Source organism: Budorcas taxicolor, chromosome X (assembly GCF_023091745.1).
Source record: "Budorcas taxicolor isolate Tak-1 chromosome X, Takin1.1, whole genome shotgun sequence".
NCBI classification, from domain to species: domain Eukaryota; kingdom Metazoa; phylum Chordata; class Mammalia; order Artiodactyla; family Bovidae; genus Budorcas; species Budorcas taxicolor.
Window position 1 is genome coordinate 66,615,109 of NC_068935.1, and position 22,804 is coordinate 66,637,912.

Consider the following 22,804-nt stretch of genomic DNA (forward strand, 5'->3'; position numbering starts at 1 on the left):
TTTGAATATGCTATCTAGGTTGGTCATAACTTTCCTTCCAAGGAGTAAGCATCTTTTAATTTCATGGCTGCAATCGCCATCTGCAGTGATTCTGGAGCCCCCCACAAATAAATTCTGACACTGTTTCCACTGTTTCCTCATCTATTTCCCATGAAGTAATGGGACCAGATGCCATGATCTTAGTCTTTTGAATGTTGAGCTTTAAGCTAACTTTTTAACTCTCCTCTTTCACTTTCATCAAGAGGCTTTTTAGTTCCTCTTCACTTTCTGTCATAAGGGTGATATCATCTGCATATTTGAGGTTATTCATATTTCTCCTGGCAATCTTGATTCCAGCTTGTGCTTCCTCCAGCCCAGCGTTTCTCATGATGTACTCTGCATATAAGTTAAATAAGCAGGGTGACAATATACAGCCTTGACGTACTCGTTTCCCTATTTGGACTCAGTTTGTTGTTCCATGTCCAGTTCTAACTGTTGCTTCCTGGCCTGCATATAGGTTTCTCAAGAGGCAGGTCAGGTGGTCTGGTATTCCCATCTCTTTCAGAATTGTCCACAGTTTATTGTGATCCACACAGCCAAAGGCTTTGGCATAGTCAATAAAGCAGAAATAGATGTTTTTTTTCTGGAACTCTCTTGCTTTTTCAATGATCCAGCGGATGTTGGCAATTTGATCTCTGGTTCCTCTGCCTTTTCTAAAATCAGCTTGAATATATGGAATTTCTTGGTTCACGTACTGCTGAAGCCTGGCTTGGAGAATTTTGAGCATTACTTTACTGGTGTGTGAGATGAGTGCAATTGTGTGGTAGTCTGAGCATTCTTTGGCATTGTCTTTCTTTGGGATTGGAATGGAAACTGACCTTTTCCAGTCCTGTGGGCACTGCTGAGTTTTCCAAATTTGCTGGCATATTAAGTGTAGCACTTTCACAGCATCATCTTTCAGGATTTGAAATAGCTCCACTGGGATTCCATCACCTCCACTAGCTTTATTCGTAGTGATGCTTTCTAAGGCCCATTAACTTCACATTCCAGGATGTCTGGCTCTATTATCTTGGTCATGAAGATCTTTTTTGTACAGTTCTTCTGTGTATTCTTGCCATCTCTTCTTAAGTACTTCTGCTTCTGTTAGGTCCATACCATTTCTGTCCTTTATTGAGCCCATCTTTGCGTGAAATTTTCCCTTGTTTTCTCTAATTTTCTTGAAGTGATCTCTAGTCTTTCCCATTCTGTTGTTTTCCTCTATTTCTTTGCATTGATCACTGAGGAAGGCTTTCTTATCTCTCCTTGCTATTCTTTGGAACTCTGCATTCAGATGCTTATATCTTTCCTTTTCTCCTTTGCTTTTCACTTCTGTTCTTTTCACAGCTTTTTGTATGGCCTCCCCATACAGTCATTTTGCTTTTCTCATTTCTTTGCCATGGGGATGGTCTTGATCCCTGTCTCCTGTACAATGTCACAAACCTCCGTCCATAGTTCATCAGGCACTCTATCTATCAGATCTAATCCCTTAAGTCTATTTCTCACTTCCACTGTATAATCATAAGGGATTTGATTTAGGTCATACCTGAATGATCTAGTGGTTTTCCCTACTTTCTTCAATTTCAGTCTGAATTTGGCAATAAGGAGTTCATGATCTGAGCCACAGTCAGCTCCCAGTCTTGTTTTTGCTAAGCTTCTCCATCTTTGGCTGGAAAGAATATAATCAGTCTGATTTCAGTGTTGACCATCTGGTGATGCCCATGTGTAGAGTCTTCTCTTGTGTTGTTGGAAGAGGGTGTTTACTATGACCAGTGCATTCTCTTGGCAAAACTCATCCTTTGCCCTGCTTCATTCCATATTCCAAGACCAAATTTGCCTGTTACTCCAGGTGTTTCTTGACTTTATACTTTGACTTCCTACTTTTGCACTCCAGTCCCCTGTAATGAAAGGGACATCTTTTTTGGGTGTTAGTTCTAAAAGGTCTTGTAGGTCTTCATAGAACTGTTCAACTTCAGCTTCTTCAGTGTTACTGGTTGGGACATAGACTTGGATTACTGTGATATTGAATGGTTTGCCTTGAAAATGAAAAGAGTTCAATCTGTCATTTTTGAGATTGCATCCAAGTCCTGCATTTTAGACTCTTTTGTTGACCATGATGGCTACTCCATTTCTTCAAGGGATTCCTGCCCACAGTAGTAAATATAATGGTCATCTGAGTTGAATTCACCTATTCTAGTCCATTTTAGTTCGCTGATTCCTAGAATGATGACATTCACTCTTGCCATCTCCTTCATGGGAAATAGATGAGGAAACAGTGGAATTAGTGGCTGACTTTATTTTGGGGGGCTCCAAAATCATTGCAGATGGTGATTGTAGCCATGAAATTAAAAGGCGCTTACTCCTTGAAAGTAAAGTTATGACCAACCTAGATAGCATATTCAAAAGCAGAGATATTACTTTGACAACAAAGGTCCATCTAGTCAAGGCTATGGTTTTTCTGGTGGTCATGTATGTATGTGAAAGTTGGACTGTGAAGAAAGCTGAGTGCCAAAGAATTGATGCTTTTGAACTGTGGTGTTGGAGAAGACTCTTGAGAGTCCCTTGGACTGCAAGGAGATTCATCCAGTCCATCTTAAAGGAGATCAGTCCTGGGTGTTCATTGGAAGGACTGATGCTAAAGCTGAAACTCCAAAACTTTGGCTACCTCATGCTAAGTGTTGACTCATTGGAAAAGACCCTGATGCTGGGAAGGATTAGGGGCAGGAAGAGAAGGGAATGGCAGAGGATGAGATGGCTGGTTGGCATCTCCGACTTGATGGACATGAGTCTGGGTAAACTCCGGGAGTTGGTGATGGACAGGGAGGCCTGGCATTCTGCGATTCATAGGGTCGCAAAAAGTCAGATACGACTGAGCAACTGAACTGAACTGAAAGGGCAGTTGATTTCTGCTTATCTTTTTAAAGGCAGAACCAACAAGATTTCCTGATGGACAAGAAAGAGAGTGTATTTTTAAAAAGAGGACTGAAGGATGACTTTAGGTTTTTGGCCTAAGCAAATGAAAGGATGGAATTGCCATTGTCAACTACAAACTGGCAATTACCAAGAGCATTGCCAATGACTGAACAACAAGGCATTTCACATTTACATCTACTGAGATTGAACCCCATGCTGCTATAGCTGGTGACCTTCAATAACCCCTGAGGGAGTTCAGGGTGGAGTGAGGCACTCTGTGCTCCAGGGAATCTTGTGGGACAGGTCTTTAGATAGTTGGATGTTTTTAGGAGCAGATTTTATGACCTCAATCCTTGCATCTCCTCATATCTAAAGAAGCAGTAAATCCCTTCATGGTGACATCAGACCCTCATGACTAACAAAAAGCCTTTTGTAAGTTGAGTGCTTCATGTTATTGAACTCCCCCTTCACCAAAACCTTATATACTGACTTTCCCCCACTGCCGTTTTGGAGCAGTCTGTCAGAGCTATCTGAGATGCTGCCTCCTGGTCTGCAGTCCTCATTTTGCCCCAAATAAAACTTAACTCACAACTCTTAAGTTGTACATCTTTTTTAGTCGACAGTTATGGCAACCGTTGAAGTGACCCAGAGTGGACTTCCTTCCTTCAACTGGACTCCACGAGGAACTGGAGCTTTGGTATCAGCAGCGGCCCCTTGTGCCCATCTGCCTCCTTGGGGAGGGCAGATGAATTTGGGTAAGTCTCTCCTGGTTCTTGAATCTCCCATATTGGTTGAGACTGTGAGTTTTATTTGGTGGTGGAGAAGGTTACCTGCCCCCTCCTAGTAGGAAAGATACTAGGGGGGACCTGGGTGAAACATCTGGGGCATACCCACTCATGGCCTAGACACTGAGTGGGACTCGTGGAATTCCCACCCAGTTAAAAGATGCTGGGTGGGAGGCTGGCTGAAAGATGCCAGGAGAATTGCCCATCCAGTGGAAAAATACTGGGTGCGGGGGCGGGGGCGGGGGCTCAATTGCAAAAAAAAAAAAAAACGACGAGGAATATCTGGGACTCGGCTGAAAGATGCCAAGGTTGCTCCGTTGTAGGGGACTGAATGGTCTTGGCTGAGTGGTTAAGTAAGAGGCTGATCTGACACTTTTCCTCAGTTTGACTGCCGTTATAGAATTTGTCAGGATAAAAGTGAGGAAAATACATGAGAGCTTTGCTCTGAAGAAAAGGGACAAGCCTCCTGGCTGGTTTCAGTTTTCTCAGGTGACTGAGAAATTTACGGGAGTAGTGGAGGCCTAGTCCTCATGCCGTGCAGTGGTCCCATGGGGAAACCCACTCATTAATTAAAACACTTGCTCATCTGGGGGTCGCACATAAGAACTGGCCATTCAGTGACCTGAGCAGCCATGGTGGTGTTAGAGTGCCAGAGGCAGAGTCCGAGACACATAAGACGAGATGAAATGACTCTGGAGTGACTCCTGGAGGAGTTAAGCTCACAAGCAGCACATTGGCCCACTACACAGTTTCACTAGTGATTTTTATCCCTGACAAATTCAGCTTAAAATGGGAAACAGAATCTCTCAACAAGACACAAAGGGGTGTCAGAAAGCCAGCCTCTGACTAACAGTCTAGCCAGATTCATGAACAATACATATGGAGCTCACACTTGCAAGTACCTAGTTAATTGGAGAAATTATACTAAAAGAGATCTCAACCTAAAATGGCCAAATTTGGATTCTTTTGATGTTCTAAAATTGATATGTTTATGTGTACAATTAGAAAAGGCTGGCCATGTTTGACTGGTATCTAGAAGCTTCTAAAACAGAAAATGATAGAGTAACTTCTTCGCAGAAAATCAACAAGAAATTGCTTGAAACTATATCAAAACTAAAACAAGGCTGCTAGCAGTGACTTTGCCAGGTCACAGGTCTAATTGAACTGGGAAGTCACGTTTGGCATTTATGCCTTTTGGCTTTTGATTTCTGGGCATCTCTTTACCTTTTGTTTCATTTGGAGTGACTCTTGGCTGGTGAAATTCTGGTTCGGTTTGGTTTGTTGGTTTAGTTTGAGTGCACAGACATCTGGTACAAACTGTTCGAGTTAATACATGAATTTCTCTCTAAGGTTCCACACTCCACCTGGGAATCCCTTGGGAAAATTCTTTTAGATGATTGGTCAATCTATAGCTATGATCCAATGACAAGGAAAATGGCCTAAAACTATTAGATCTCTGTTGACATAGGATAGGAAAATGAACTGAAGTTCCCTTTTGTCCAGGACTTCCTCCTGTAATCAACAGCCTGGGGCTGATCAAACTAAGACCCCTACTTCTTCAGAGGGACAATCCCTGCTGGGACCAATCTGCCCTTGTTTTCAGGGCCAAGTTGAGTACTACCTGGTCTAAATTTTGGCTATAAAACTATGGTCACACACAAAAAAATATATAATTTTTGACAATGTGGTCATAATATTCTTAGACTCCAGTATGTCTCAGTGTGTGTCTTTATTTTTTTTATATAATATTGCTGGTTGCTGGGATAAGTTTGTAAATGAGCTCTAATCTAATTGGCCTTAAAAAAAAAGTAAATGCTTACAAATCAAATAATTCTAAATACAAGAGAAATTTACCTAAATGAATTTCAGGTTCATGTGAATTGGAAAATATTCATTGTTAAACACCTGATATTAATGTTGATTTGTTGATCTGAATAATGTAGACATGTCTAAGAGTAATTAACATTAAGCAGAATATTTTTATTGTACCTAGGTTTAATATAAGTTAAATATTATATCTGTTACAAGTTTGTCAGCAAGGAAATTACCTTGCTGAGTGAAGAAACTTCTAAAAAAACCGTAAGTGAGATATGAGCCTTTAGACAAACTCTATTAAGAATAATTATACTTTAGGAATGTCTGTCTAAAATAGTCTATCCAGATTGGGGTAACTTGAACTTCTAAAGGTTGTGCTAAACTAAGTGTTGGAAGCCTACTGAATAGCTAAGTCATTTACAAATAAAATAAATATTAAGATTTTGAAACATTTACTACTAAACACTAAACACTACCTCTTACAGAGAAACTAAAGAGACTTGGGATCAAAAAGAGATGTTTGGTGCCATCCTAAAATGTTATCTCCAAGAAAACAAAGGTTTTAGAAATTATCACTGGTATTTATGCTCACCAATCTATAAAATCTGATGTAAAAGTCATTTCTTGGTTGCTTAATGGAAGTAGGAAGTGTCTTTTCGGTAAAGAAGGTATGAGGAATGGAATTACCTTTTTGTTAAGGGAAAAAAGAAGTAAGCCTGTCTTACAGGTGGCTTTTTAGGATGGAAGAACACAGTAATGGGTACAGAAAGTGATAAGGTTTGTAAAAAGTGAACCATGAGGAAAGAGTTTTGTATATGGTTAAGACTAAGTTTAAAATAAAGTTAATTAAGTTTACCTTTTAAGTAAAGTAAGCTGGTGCAAAAACTTGAATTTAGCTTTTCCCTCTGTTAAGAGGACACTTTGTCTTCAGATATTGGACTGCCTTTGATAATAGATTTAAGTTTCTTTATCTCTTAAATGATCTGTTCTGAAATTCTTTATTGTGACTTTGGCTAGGTGAACAGCTATTGTTTCACAATGACCTATAGTCCTATCTGACTGAGTGTTCTAAACGTTTTTGATATTTGCTGACAAAGCTTCCTAAATCATTCTAATAAAGATTTCTAGTTAACTTTGGAATGCTTCAGAGGGCCCCTGAAACATCCCAAAGAGAGATATTACACTAATTAGGTTCATTTTGTATCCAAAATTACATGGGGGATATTGTCAAGTGAGTAATAAGTCTCAGGTTATATTGTACGGTAAATGTTACTAATATATATATCCTAGAAACTGTATGGAGTTCCTAAAATTTTGATGTTTGGGTAAAATGCTATCAGGCATAATTCTAGATGCTATCTCAAAATATTGTCATACTAACCAAGTTTCAAAAAAATGCTTCCTCTTCAAGATTTATAAAAAGGACTTTGGGATAAGCACCAGTTTCTGAACTGGGTAAAGATTCTAATGAAAAACCTGATGATGTCACAAAGGTTAACAAAAGGACTGAATGAACTGCTTATAACTGAACATACTTATTACTTTTATGGTTTCTAGTTTTCTAAGTTTAAGAAAAACCTTCCCCTCAAACTAATTATGATGGTAATTTGGTAAAATTATATTTTATAAACAAATCAAAACATTTATCTTTTCTATCTGAACCCTCCAGAGATTGGAAACTCTTAGTTTCCAGTAACTTTATCAGAAAAGTTAGGAAGGTTATCACACTAACAGGTAAGAAATCTGAAGGAACTTGAAGGAATCTGAGACCTTGAGAAGGGAGGAATTTACTTAGATATGTTAGACAAAATCTGTGATAAACCTTTGGCATGACTTTTCTCGCCCTGAAAAGTTTTATTTTAAAAGCTCAGTCTGAGACTTTTATAGTCTCAGCAAAGCAAAAAAGTCTATGATCAATTATGGTTATATAAATCATAAAGCCAAGTTTATTGTGACCAGACCTGTATTACAAACAAGTCTTAATTTGTTATATTTGGTAAAAATGATGGTGATTTTAGGGAGAAAAAGATGTTTCAATGAATGTTAAATCCCAGTTTGTTAATGAAGGTCTGTATCTACTAAGATTCATTTCCTGGATAGTTCTTTGCTGTTAGGGTATATTAATGCAAAATTTAATTGAATTATTAAAGGACACTCTAGGGTTGTTTGTGAAACTCATCTCAGTAATCTCTCTTTGGATGAAGACCAGATGCCTCACACATCACCTTCAGTCAAGACTGGAAGAAGACATAATTTAAGGAACTGTCTCTAACCTGTGTGGAAGAACTTTTCTATCAGGTAGTCTTAATTAGCTCATGCCCAGTGAAATTGAAGGGAAATTGACTCTTCAGTTAATTGCCGCTTCCAAAGGCCCCTAACTGGACTGGTCCATAGAGAGGTATGATGACCTCAAACTCACCTTAAAACAATGCTCAAACAGAGGAAACTAAACTACACTGGATGAGAAGAAGATGACATCAGAAGTAGACAGCTTGCCCAAGCTGCTGATCTGACTTTTATAATCATTTATAATGTTTTCTTCATTCCTTGGACCTATGCCTATCAACTACATGTTTTAAAAACTCAATCCAGGGGGCGGTCCTAAGATGGTGGAGAAATAGGACAGGAAGACCACTTTCTCCCTCACAAATTCCTCAAAAGAACATTTCAACGCTGAGCAAACACCACAAAACAACTTCTGAATGCTGGCAGAGGACATCAGGCAACCAGAAAAGCAGACCATTGTCTTTGAAAACAGGTAGGAAAAAATATAAAAGATGAAAAGAGAGACAAAGGAGGTGGGGAGGGAGCTCCGTCCTGGGAAGGGAAGCCTGTCCTGGGAAGGGAATTTTAAGAAGAGAGGTTTCCAAACACCAGGAAACACTCCCTGCCGAGTCTGTGGCGAGCCTTGGAAACACAGAGGGCAACATAACAGAAAGGAAAAATAAATAAATAATTAAAACCAACAGATTACAAGCCCAACAGTAACTCCCCCAGTGGAAAAGCAGCACAGACGCCTGCATCTGCCACTAGCAAGTGGGGACAGGGCAGGGAAGCGCGGGAGGTGCGGGCTGCAGAGATTTGTAAGAATTCGGCAGGAACGTCCCACACGTAACCAGAACGATCTAACTTGGGCTAGCAAACCAGAGTGTGGGATAGCTGCCACGCGAAAAGCTCGAACATAAGACACCACCAGGACCGTGCACAGAACAAAGGATGGAACGGAAAAAGCCGGCTCCAGACCATCCCCCGCCAGGGACAGGCAGCCAGAGCCATAAGGGCTGGAAAGGGGCAATTGTGGCCCCGGAGAGACTTTACCTACCAAACTGCAAGCAGGCTTCTTTGCTAAGACTTCTGGGGGTGCTGGACAGTCACCATCTGCCTCACAAGGGGCGCCAGTGGTACACCCAGAAAACTGAGCAGCAGGGACAGAAAAGGCGACAAGCTGCAACAACCGCACTCGCTAAACTCCTGAGCTACTTGGACATGGGAAGGGCACAAAACGTAGTTCCAATCGAATCTGAGCCTCTGAGGGCTACCTGAGCGCCGAACCTGAGCGGCTTAGACCAGGGAGGTGCATGCAGCCTAGGGCCGGCCTCAGATGGTCCCTGCTGAGCATTGTAGAACCGGAGTGGTTTGTGTGCCGCGAGAAGGGACATGTCCAGCAGGGCTGAGACACTGTGTGCACATGACAGTGCTATTTGTTTGCAGCATCCCCCCCTCCCCACAGCGCGACTGAACTAGTGAGCCTAAAAAACCAGCAAATAGAAGAAGTTAAACAGAGGGAACCGCCTTGGAAGTGACCCCACACTGCCCGCAACATCAGAGAAGGGCCAAATATATCTTTACTATTTTTACAATCATTCCTTTTTTTTTTTCCCTCCCCCTCTTTTTCTTTTCTTTTTTTTTCTTGCTTTTTTTTTTCTAACTTTTTTTTAAATGTTAAGTCTTCCATTTCGCCTCTAATTTTTATTTCTAAAATCTACTACTACTTTTCAAAAAAAAAACCTCTATTTTTTAAAGCAAACACCATATATAGTCTTTATGTGGTTGTTGGAGTTTTTTAAATAATTCTTGTGGCTTTTTATTTTCTTTTTTTTTCCTTCTGCTTCTTTTCCTTAATATTGTATTTTAGAAAATCCAACCTCTACTCTAGATTTTTAATCTTTGCTTTTCATTTTTCGCTGTCAATTTTGTACATTAAAAAAAAAAAACTTCACTACCTAATTTTACCTGAGAGTGAGATTACTGGCTTGACCACTCTCTCCTCCTTTGGACTCTCCTTTTTCTCCACCAGGTGGCCTCTGTCTCTTCCCTCCCCCTTCTCTTCTCTATCCAACTCTGTGAATCTCTGTGTGTTCCAGACGGTGGAGAACACCTAAGGAACTGGTTACTGGCTGGATTTCTCTCTCTCCTTTTCATTTTCCTCTTTTATCCTCCTGGCCACCTCTGTCTACTTCCCCCCTCTCCTCTTCCCTGTATAACTCCATAAATACCTCTGAGCGGTCCAGACTATGGAGCACACATAAGGAAGTGACTACTGGCTAGCTTTCTCTCTCCTCTTTTGACCCCACCGCATCTCATTCCAGGCACCTCTAACTACCCCCTCCCTCTTCTCTTCTCCATGTAACTCAGTGAACCTCTCTGGGTGTCCCTCAGTGTGGAGAAACTTTTCATCTTTAACCTAGATGTTTTATCATCATTGCTGTATAGATGGAGAAGTCTAGAGGCTAGTGTAAAAATAAAACTGAAAACCAGAAGCAGGAGGCTTAAGTCCAAAGCCTGAGAACATCAGAGAACTCCTGAATTCAGGGAACATTAATCAATAGGAGCTCATCAAACGCCTTCATACCTACACTGAAACCAAGCTCCACCCAAGGGCCAACAAGTTCCAGAGCAAGACATACCATGCAAATTCTCCAGCAACACAGGAACACTCCCCTGAGCTTCAATATACAGGCAGCTCAAAGTTATTCCACAACCATTGATGTCTCATAACCCATTACTGGTCACTCCACTGCACTCCAGAGAGAAGAAACCCAGCTCCACCCACCAGAACTCCAACACAAGCCTCCCTAACCAGGAAACCTTGACAAGCCACTGATACAACCCCACCCACAGTGAGGAAGCTCCATAATAAAGAGAACTCCACAAATTACCAGAATATTAAAAAGCCACCCCAAAACGCAGCAAAGATGAAGAGACGGAGGAATACCCAGCAGGTAAAGGAACAGGAGAAATGCCCACCAAACCAAACAAAAGAGGAAGAGATAGGGAATCTACCTGAGAAAGAATTCCGAATATTGATAGTGAAAATGATCCAAAATCTTGAAATCAACATGGAATCACAGATAAATAGCCTAGAGACAAGGACTGAGAAGATGCAAGAAAGGTTTAACAAGGACTTAGAAGAAATAAAAAAGAGTCAATATATAATGAATAATGCAATAAATGAGATCAGAAACACTCTGGAGGCAACAAATAGTAGAATAACGGAGGCAGAAGATAGGATTAGTGAAATAGAAGATAGAATAGTAGAAATAAATGAATCAGAGAGGAAAAAATAAAAACGAATTAAAAGAAATGAGGACAATCTCAGAGACCTCCAGGACAATATGAAATGCTCCAACATTCGAATTATAGGAGTCCCAGAAGAAGAAGACAAAAAGAAAGACCATGAGAAAATCCTTGAGGAGATAATAGTTGAAAACTTCCCTAAAATGGGGAAGGAAATAATCACCCAAGTCCAAGAAACCCAGAGAGTTCCAAATAGGATAAACCCAAGGCGAAACACCCCAAGACATATATTAGTTAAATTAACAAAGATCAAAAACAAAGAACAAATATTAAAAGCAGCAAGGGAAAAACAACAAATAACACACAAGAGGAATCCCATAAGGATAACAGCTGATCTTTCAATAGAAACTCTTCAGGACAGGAGGGAATGGCAAGACATACTTAAAGTGATGAAAGAAAACAACCTACAGCCCAGATTACTGTACCCAGGAAGGATCTCATTCAAATACGAAGGAGATATCAAAAGCTTTACAGACAAGCAAAAGCTGAGAGAATTCAGCACCACCAAACCAGCTCTCCAACAAATTCTAAAAGATATTCTCTAGACAGGAAACACAAAAAGGGTGTCTAAACCCGAACCCAAAACAATAAAGTAAATGGTAACGGGATCATACATATCAATAATTACCTTAAACGTAAATGGGTTGAATGCCCCAACCAAAAGACAAAGATTGGCCGAATGGATACAAAAACAAGACCCCTCTATATGCTGCTTACAAGAGACCCACCTCAAAACAAGGGACACATACAGACTGAAAGTGAAGGGCTGGAAAAAGATATTCCACCCAAATAGAGACCAAAAGAAAGCAGGAGTGGCAATACTCATATCCGATAAAATAGATTTTAAAACAAAGGCTGTGAAAAGAGATAAAGAAGGCCACTACATAATGATTAAAGGATCAATCCAAGAAGAAGATATAACAATTATAAATATATATGCACCCAACATAGGAGCACCACAATATGTAAGACAAATGCTAACAAGTATGAAAGGGGAAATTCACAATAACACAATAATAGTGGGAGACTTTAATACCCCACTCACACCTATGGACAGATCAACTAAACAGAAAATTAACAAAGAAACACAAACTTTAAATGATACAATAGACCAGTTAGACCTAATTGATATCTATAGGACATTTCACCCCAAAACAATGAATTTCACCTGTTTCTCAAGTGCTCACAGAACCTTCTCCAGGATAGATCACATCCTGGGGCATAAATCTAGCCTTGATAAATTTATAAAATCGAAATCATTCCAAGCATCTTTTCTGACCATAATGCATTAAGATTAGATCTCAATTACAGGAGAAAAACTATTAAACATTCCAACATATGGAGGCTGAACAACACGCTGCTGAATAACCAACAAATCACAGAAGAAATCAAAAAAGAAATGGAAATATGCATAGAAACTAATGAAAATGAAAACACAACAACCCAAAACCTGTGGGACACTATGAAAGCAGTGCTTAGAGGAAAGTTCATAGCAATACAGGCATACCTCAAGAAACAAGACAAAAGTCAAATAAATAACCTAACTCTACACCTAAAGCAACTAGAAAAGGAAGAATTGGAGAACCCCAGAGTTAGTAGAAGGAAAGAAATCTTAAAAATTAAGGCAGAAATAAATGCAAAAGAAACAAGAGACCATAGCAAAAATCAACAAAGCCAAAAGCTGGTTCTTTGAAGGAATAAATAAAATTGACAAACCATTAGCCAAACTCATCAAGAAGCAAAAAGAGAAAAATCAAATCAATAAAATTAGAAATGAAAATGGAGAGATCACAACAGACAACACAGAAATACAAAGGATCATAAGAGACTACTATCAGCAATTATATGCCAATAAAATGGACAACGTGGAAGAAATGGACAAATTCTTAGAAAAGTACAACTTTCCAAAACTGAACCAGGAAGAAATAGAAAATCTTAACAGACCCATCACAAGCACGGAAATTGAAACAGTAATCAGAAATCTCCCAGCAAAAAAAAAAAGCCCAGGTCCAGACGGCTTCACAGCTGAATTCTACCAAAAATTTCGAGAAGAGCTAACACCTATCCTACTCAAACTCTTCCAGAACATTGCAGAGGAAGGTAAACTTCCAAACTCATTCTATGAGGCTACCATCACCCTAATACCAAAACCTGACAAAGATGCTACAAAAAAAGAAAACTACAGGCCAATATCACTGATGAACATAGATGCAAAAATCCTCAACAAAATTCTAGCAATCAGAATCCAACAACACATTAAAAAGATCATACACCATGACCAAGTGGGCTTCATCCCAGGGATGCAAGGATTCTTCAATATCCGCAAATCAATCAATGTAATTCACCACATTAACAAATTGAAAAATAAAAGCCATATGATTATCTCAATAGATGCAGAGAAGGCCTTTGACAAAATTCAACATCCATTTATGATAAAAAAAAAAAAACTCTCCAGAAAGCAGGAATAGAAGGAACATAACTCAACATAATAAAAGCTATCAATGACAAACCCACAGCAAACATTATCCTCAATGGTGAAAAATTGAAAGCATTTCCCCTAAAGTCAGGAACAAGACAAGTGTGCCCACTTTCACCGCTACTATTCAACTTAGTTCTGGAAGTTTTGGCCACAGCAATCAGAGCAGAAAAAGAAATAAAAGGAATCCAAATTGGAAAAGAAGAAGTAAAGCTCTCACTGTTTGTAGATGACATGATCCTCTACATAGAAAACTCTAAAGACTCCACCACAAAATTACTAAAGCTAATCAATGAATATAGTAAATTTGCAGGATATAAAATCAACACACAGAAATCCCTTGCATTCCTATACACTAATAATGAGAAAGTAGAAAAAGAAATTAAGGAAACAATTCCATTCACCATTGCAATGAAAAGAATAAAACTTAGGAATATATCTGCCTAAAGAAACTAAAGACCTATATATAGAAAACTATAAAACACTGATGAAAGAAATCAAAGAGGACACTAATAGATGGAGAAATATACCATGTTCATGGATTGGAAGAATCAATATAGTGAAAATGGGTACACTACCCAAGGAAATTTACAAATTCAATGCAATCCCTATCAAGCTACCAGTGATATTTTTCACAGAACTAGAACAAATAATTTCAAGATTTGTATGGAAACACAAAAAACCTCGAATAGCCAAAGCAATCTTGAGAAAGAAGAATGGAACTGGAGGAATCAACTTGCCTGACTTCAGGCTCTACTACAAAGCCACAGTCATCAAGACAGTATGGTACTGGCACAAAGACAGAAATATAGATCAATGGAACAAAATAGAAAGCCCAGAGATAAATCCACACACATATGGATACCTTATGTTTGACAAAGGAGGCAAGAATATACAATGGAGTAAAGACAATATCTTTAACAAGTGGTGCTGGGAAAACTGGTCAACCACTTGTAAAGGAATGAAACTTGATCACTTTCTAACACCGCACACGAAAATAAACTCAAAATGGATTAAAGATCTAAACGTAAGACCAGAAACTATAAAACTCCTAGAGGAGAACATAGGCAAAACACTCTCCAACATAAATCACAGCAGAATCCTCTATGATCCACCTCCCAGAATTCTGGAAATAAAAGCAAAAATAAACAAATGGGATCAAATTAAAATTAAAAGCTTCTGCACACAGAGGAAAACATAAGTAAGGTGAAAAGACAGCCTACTGAATGGGAGAAAATAATAGCAAATGAAACAACTGACAAACAACTGCTCTCAAAAATATACAAGCAACTTATGCAGCTCAATTCCAGAAAAATAAACGACCCAATCAAAAAATGGGCCAAAGAACTAAATAGACATTTCTCCAAAGAAGACATATGGATGGCTAACAAACACATGAAAAGATGCTCAACATCACTCATTATTAGAGAAATGCAAATCAAAACCACTATGAGGTACCACTTCACACCTGTCAGAATATCTGCAATCCAAAAATCTGCAAGCAATAAATGCTGGAGAGGGTGTGGAGAAAAGGGAACCCTCCTACAATGTTGGTGGGAATGCAAACTAGTACAGCCACTATGGAGAACAGTGTGGAGATTCCTTAAAAAATTGCAAATAGCACTGCCTTATGACCCAGCAATCCCACTGCTGGGCATACACACCGAGGAAACCAGAATTGAAAGAGACACATGTACCCCAATGTTCATTGCAGCACTGTTTATAATAGCCAGGACATGGAAACAACCTAGATGTCCATCAGCAGATGAATGGATAAGAAAGCTGTGGTCCTCAGCCATTAAAAAGAATACATTTGAATCAGTTCTGATGAGATGGATGAAACTGGAGCCGATTATACAGAGTGAAGTAAGCCAGAAAGAAAAACACCAATACAGTATACTAACACATATATATGGAATTTAGAAAGATGGCAATGATGACCCTGTATGCAAGACAGCAAAAGAGACACAGATGTGTATAGCGGACTTTTGGACTCAGAGGGAGAGGGAGAGGGTGGGATGATTTGGGAGAATGGCATTGAAACATGTATACTATCATGTAAGAGACGAATCGCCAGTCTATGTCCGATGCAGGATACAGGATGCTTGGTGCTGGTGCACGGGGATGACCCAGAGGGATGTTGTGGGGAGGGAGGTGGGAGGGGGGTTCATGTTTGGGATCGCATGTACACCCGTGGTGGATTCAGTCAATATATCGTGAAACCAATGCAGTATTGTAAGGTAAAATAAAGTAAAAATAAAAATTAAATAAAAAAGACACCGGAAAATGAAGAGACAGTAAGAAAATGTTTGCAAATCATATATGCAATAAAAGATTTGTATTAAAAAAAAAAACTCAATCCAGTGTTGGGTTGTGGCCAATTACTTGTGCCTAGTACTTCTGGGTTTTCTGTTCTCTAGGTAGATTTCTGTTCTCTAGGGCTCTGATTGGCTACCCCTTAGGAAATTTATTTTAGATGAGTGTTCAGTCCTGTTCAGTTTATGATATTACTAGATGGGATCCTCCCACCTGGCCAATTAGTAATACCTGCTCTGATGCTGGACATAGATTTAAGTCTTTTCTTAGGGTCTGTTAAACTCAGTCAGAGTGATGAGCTACGTCTCAATAAAAAATTAACTTCTCATCTACTACAAGGAAGACTCCCACAATTATGGGGTGGATCTACATGGTTAACACCAGGCTATGGTCATTTAAGTTTAAAAGTTCCTCTATGTTGGAAAGGGTTAAATCATACTAAAAGTGATCAGCCTGGTAATTATGAGACAAGGCTGGGTGCTTTATGAACTATGTCTATTATTACCCTTAGAGAGAGTGATTGGTATGGAATTCAGTGGATTTGTGGCACTAATTTGTGGCCTTCACACCTACAGGAATGGATACGAAGGTGTAGCCTGGGATTCCCATGAATTTAAGGTCATACATGTTAACGAATTAGAGGTAACCCTAACCAATTTACCATTGGTGTGATCCCAATGGGTCAAAGATCTGTATTCTACTGGTATGACCATTTAGCAGCTTTTGTGTGTGTGTGTGTATGTGTGCATGCACCTTCAATGGGGTTGGAGGATGTAATTGACCATATCTAAGCCTTAACAACTTTCATTGGCTTTAAATGATAGTAATCAAATATTAGCCTATTGAATTCTAAGATTACTATGATGAGAAAGGCAGTGCTACACAACTGCAAGGCTCGTGACACCTTACAGCATCTCAGGGAGATATCAGTGCTATATTTCAAACTGAATGCTATATTTTCATACCTGGTAAATCCTTTAGTGTAATACATTTGAACCACATGAAAAATCAGATTTCTACTTTAAGTGACCCATTCCCTAGTCTTGACGATCTTTTTTAAATTTTTTTTAAAATTTATTTATTTTTAATATAAATTTATTTATTTTAATTGGAGGTTAATTACTTTATAATATTGTATTGGTTTTGCCATACAGCAACATGAATCCGCCACAGGTATACACGTGTTCCCCATCTTGAACCCCCCTCCCTCCTCCCTCCCTGTAGAGGTGGATGAAACTGGAGCCTATTGTACAGAGTGAAGTAAGCCAGAAAGAAAAACACGAATACAGTATACTAACACATATATATGGAATTTAGAAAGATGGTAACAATAACCCTGTATGAAAGACAGCAAAAGAGACACAGATGTACAGAACAGTCTTTTGGACTCTGTGGGAGAGGGAGAGGATGGGATGAGTTGGGAGAATGGCAATAATGATCTTTTTTAAAAAAAACTGGTGGCGTGAGAGGCTCATGGCTAAAATATTAACTTTTAATCCCACTAATATTATTAACTATACCATTTGTATTTTGCTTGTTTCACAAGATTGTTATTTCTTGTATTACCAAGTGTATGACTGAGCCTCCAACGAAAATGATGACTAAACTTGAAGCAGTTGATCAAATGTATAGCTCGATATATGATCAATGATTATAATAGTGTAACTCTAGGTATGAAAAGATGCAATGAGAGGGAACATTTTCCTGGACCATAACTAGAAGACAGGTGTCCAGATATCTTTTGACTATTAAGACATAGCCCAGTAATAGCACATTGAGTGTCTTATCAACTAAAACTTTCTTCAGAACTGGGAATGAGCCTTCCCAGCAATGCGGGACAAAATGGTCATGAAATGACCATTTAGATAGTTACTAGGATGTCTAACTATCCGTTTAGATAGTCTATAGATAGTTAGATGTTTTTATTTATCTTTATTTTTATTTTTACTGTATTTTACTTTACAATACTGTATTGGTTTTGCCATACATTGATATGAATCCACCACGGGTGTACATGTGATCCCAAACATGAACTCCTCTCCCACCTCCCTCCCCACAACATCCCTCTGGGTCATCCCCGTGCACCAGCACCAAGCATCCTGTATCCTGCATCGGACATAGACTGGCGATTCGTCTCTTACATGATAGTATACATGTTTCAATGCCATTCTCCCAAATCATCCCACCCTCTCCCTCTCCCTCTGAGTCCAAAAGTCCGCTATACACATCTGTGTCTCTTTTGCTGTCTTGCATACAGGGTCATCATTGCCATCTTTCTAAATTCCATATATATGTGTTAGTATACTGTATTGGTGTTTTTCTTTCTGGCTTACTTCACTCTGTATAATCGGCTCCAGTTTCATCCATCTCATCAGAACTGATTCAAATGTATTCTTTTTAATGGCTGAGGACCACAGCTTTCTTATCCATTCATCTGCTGATGGACATCTAGGTTGTTTCCATGTCCTGGCTATTATAAACAGTGCTGCAATGAACATTGGGGTACATGTGTCTCTTTCAATTCTGGTTTCCTTGGTGTGTATGCCCAGCAGTGGGATTGCTGGGTCATAAGGCAGTGCTATTTGCAATTTTTTAAGGAATCTCCACACTGTTCTCCATAGTGGCTGTACTAGTTTGCATTCCCACCAACATTGTAGGAGGGTTCCCTTTTCTCCACACCCTCTCCAGCATTTATTGCTTGCAGATTTTTGGATTGCAGACATTCTGACTGGTGTGAAGTGGTACCTCATAGTGGTTTTGATTTGCATTTCTCTAATAATGAGTGATGTTGAGCATCTTTTCATGTGTTTGTTAGCCATCCATATGTCTTCTTTGGAGAAATGTCTATTTAGTTCTTTGGCCCATTTTTTGATTGGGTCGCTTATTTTTCTGGAATTGAGCTGCATAAGTTGCTTGTATATTTTTGAGAGCAGTTGTTTGTCAGTTGTTTCATTTGCTATTATTTTCTCCCATTCAGTAGGCTGTCTTTTCACCTTACTTATGTTTTCCTCTGTGTGCAGAAGCTTTTAATTTTAATTTGATCCCATTTGTTTATATTTGATTTTATTTCCAGAATTCTGGGGGTGGATCATAGAGGATCCTGCTATGATTTATGTCGGAGAGTGTTTTGCCTATGTTCTCCTCTAGGAGTTTTATAGTTTCTGGTCTTACGTTTAGATCTTTAATCCATTTTGAGTTTATTTTCGTGTGCGGTGTTAGAAAGTGATCGTTTCATTCTTTTACAAGTGGTTGACCAGTTTTCCCAGCACCACTTGTTAAAGATATTGTCTTTACTCCATTGTATATTCTTGCCTCCTTTGTCAAACATAAGGTGTCCATATGTGTGTGGATTTATCTCTGGGCTTTCTATTTTGTTCCATTGATCTATATTTCTGTCTTTGTGCCAGTACCATACTGTCTTGATGACTGTGGCTTTGTAGTAGAGCCTGAAGTCAGGCAAGTTGATTCCTCCAGTTCCGTTCTTCTTTCTCAAGATTGCTTTGGCTATTCGAGGTTTTTTGTATTTCCATACAAATCTTGAAATTATTTGTTCTAGTTCTGTGAAAAATATCGCTGGTAGCTTGATAGGGATTGCATTGAATTTGTAGATGCTTTTGGTAGTATCCTTATTTTCACTATATTGATTCTTCCGATCCATGAACATAGTATATTTCTCCATCTATTAGTGTCCTCTTTGATTTCTTTCATCAGTGTTTTATAGTTTTCTATATATAGGTCTTTAGTTTCTTTAGGTAGATATATTCCTAAGTATTTTATTCTTTTTATTGCAATGGTGAATGGATCTGTTTCCTTAATTTCTTTTTCTACTTTCTCATTATTAGTGTATAGGAATGCAAGGGATTTCTGTGTGTTGATTTTATATCCTGCAAATTTACTATATTCATTGGTTAGCTTTAGTAATTTTGTGGTGGCGTCTTTAGAGTTTTCTATGTAGATGATCGTGTCATCTACAAACAGTGACAATTTTACTTCTTATTTTCCAATTTGCATTTCTTTTATTTCTTTTTCTGCTCTGATTGCTGTGGCCAAAACTTCCAGAACTATGTTGAATAGTAGCGGTGAAAGCGGGCACCCTTGTCTTGCTCCTGACTTTAGGGGAAATGCTTTCAAATTTCACCATTGAGGATAATGTTTGCTGTGGGTTTGTCATAGATAGCTTTTATTATGTTGAGTTATGTTCCTTCTATTCCTGCTTTCTGGAGAGTTTTTAATATAAATGGATGTTGAATTTTGTCAAAGGCCTTCTCTGCATCTATTGAGATAATCATATGGCTTTTATTTTTCAATTTGTTAATGTGGTGAATTACATTGATTGATTTGCAGATATTGACGAATCCTTGTATCCCTGGGATGAAGCCCACTTGGTCATGGTGTATGATCTTTTTAATGTGTTGTTGGATTCTGATTGCTAGAATTTTGTTGAGGATTTTTGCATCTATGTTCATCAGTGATATTGGCCTGTAGTTTTCTTTTTTTGTAGCATCTTTGTCAGGTTTTGGTATTAGGGTGATGGTAGCCTCATAGAATGAGTTTGGAAGTTTACCTTCCTCTGCAATGTTCTGGAAGAGTTTGAGTAGGATAGGTGTTAGCTCTTCTCGAAATTTTTGGTAGAATTCAGCTGTGAAGCCGTCTGGACCTGGGCTTTTTTTTGCTGGGAGATTTCTGATTACTGTTTCAATTTCCGTGCTTGTGATGGGTCTGTTAAGATTTTCTATTTCTTCCTGGTTCAGTTTTGGAAAGTTGTACTTTTCTAAGAATTTGTCCATTTCTTCCACGTTGTCCATTTTATTGGCATATAATTGCTGATAGTAGTCTCTTATGATCCTTTGTATTTCTGTGTTGTCTGTTGTGATCTCTCCATTTTCATTTCTAATTTTATTGATTTGATTTTTCTCTTTTTGCTTCTTGATGAGTTTGGCTAATGGTTTGTCAATTTTATTTATTCCTTCAAAGAACCAGCTTTTGGCTTTGTTGATTTTTGCTATGGTCTCTTTTGTTTCTTTTGCATTTATTTCTGCCTTAATTTTTAAGATTTCTTTCCTTCTACTAACTCTGGGGTTCTCCATTTCTTCCTTTTCTAGTTGCTTTAGGTGTAGAGTTAGGTTATTTATTTGACTTTTGTCTTGTTTCTTGAGGTATGCCTGTATTGCTATGAACTTTCCTCTAAGCACTGCTTTCATAGTGTCCCATAGGTTTTGGGTTGTTGTGTTTTCATTTTCATTAGTTTCTATGCATATTTCCATTTCTTTTTTGATTTCTTCTGTGATTTGTTGGTTATTCAGCAGCGTGTTGTTCAGCCTCCATATGTTGGAATGTTTAATAGTTTTTCTCCTGTAATTGAGATCTAATCTTAATGCATTATGGTCAGAAAAGATGCTTGGAATGATTTCGATTTTATAAATTTATCAAGGCTAGATTTATGCCCCAGGATGTGATCTATCCTGGAGAAGGTTCTGTGAGCACTTGAGAAACAGGTGAAATTCATTGTTTTGGGGTGAAATGTCCTATAGATATCAATTAGGTCTAACTGGTCTATTGTATCATTTAAAGTTTGTGTTTCTTTGTTAATTTTCTGTTTAGTTGATCTGTCCATAGGTGTGAGTGGGGTATTAAAGTCTCCCACTATTATTGTGTTATTGTGAATTTCCCCTTTCATACTTGTTAGCATTTGTCTTACATATTGTGGTGCTCCTATGTTGGGTGCATATATATTTATAATTGTTATATCTTCTTCTTGGATTGATCCTTTGATCATTATGTAGTGGCCTTCATTGTCTCTATTCAGAGCCTTTGTTTTAAAGTCTATTTTATCGGATATGAGTATTGCCACTCCTGCTTTCTTTTGGTCTCTATTTGGGTGGAATATCTTTTTCCAGCCCTTCACTTTCAGTCTGTATGTGTCCCTTGTTTTGAGGTGGGTCTCTTGTAAGCAGCATATAGAGGGGTCTTGTTTTTGTATCCATTCGGCCAATCTTTGTCTTTTGGTTGGGGCATTCAACCCATTTACGTTTAAGGTAATTATTGATATGTATGATCCCGTTACCATTTACTTTATTGTTTTGGGTTCGGGTTTATACACCCTTTTTGTGTTTCCTGTCTAGAGAATATCCTTTTGCATTTGTTAGAGAGTTGGTTTGGTGGTGCTGTATTCTGTCAGCTTTTGCTTGTCTGTAAAGCTTTTGATATCTCCTTCGTATTTGAATGAGATCCTTCCTGGGTACAGTAATCTGGGCTGTAGGTTGTTTTCTTTCATCACTTTAAGTATGTCTTGCCATTCCCTCCTGTCCTGAAGAGTTTCTATTGAAAGATCAGCTGTTATCCTTATGGGATTCCCCTTGTGTGTTATTTGTTTTTTGTTTTTTTTTCACTTGCTGCTTTTAATATTTGTTCTTTGTGTTTGATCTTTGTTAATTTGATTAATATGTGCCTTGGGGTGTTTTGCCTTGGGTTTATCCTATTTGGAACTCTCTGGGTTTCTTGGACTTGGGTGATTATTTCCTTCCCCATTTTAGGGAAGTTTTCAACTATTATCTCCTCAAGGATTTTCTCATGGTCTTTCTTTTTGTCTTCTTCTTCTGGGACTCCTATAATTCGAATGTTGGAGCATTTCATATTGTCCTGGAGGTCTCTGAGATTGTCCTCATTTCTTTTAATTCGTTTTTATTTTTTCCTCTCTGATTCACTTATTTCTACCATTCTATCTTCTATTTCACTAATCCTATCTTCTGCCTCCGTTATTCTACTATTTGTTGCCTCCAGAGTGTTTCTGATCTCATTTATTGCATTATTCATTATATATTGACTCTTTTTTATTTCTTCTAAGTCCTTGTTAAACCTTTCTTGCATCTTCTCAGTCCTTGTCTCTAGGCTATTTATCTGTGATTCC

The 22,804-nt window shown here is 38.5% G+C and overlaps 1 protein-coding gene across 1 annotated transcript in view; it reads left to right on the forward strand.

The window, feature by feature from the left end:
• The first annotated feature begins 3,553 nt into the window (after window positions 1-3,553).
• Window positions 3,554-22,804, forward strand: part of SATL1 (spermidine/spermine N1-acetyl transferase like 1) — a 57,227-nt gene continuing 37,976 nt past the window's right edge. The window contains exon 1 of the mRNA XM_052662675.1: window positions 3,554-3,683. Within this exon, the coding sequence (XP_052518635.1) occupies window positions 3,554-3,683 (130 nt within the window). The remainder of the gene's footprint in view (window positions 3,684-22,804) is intronic.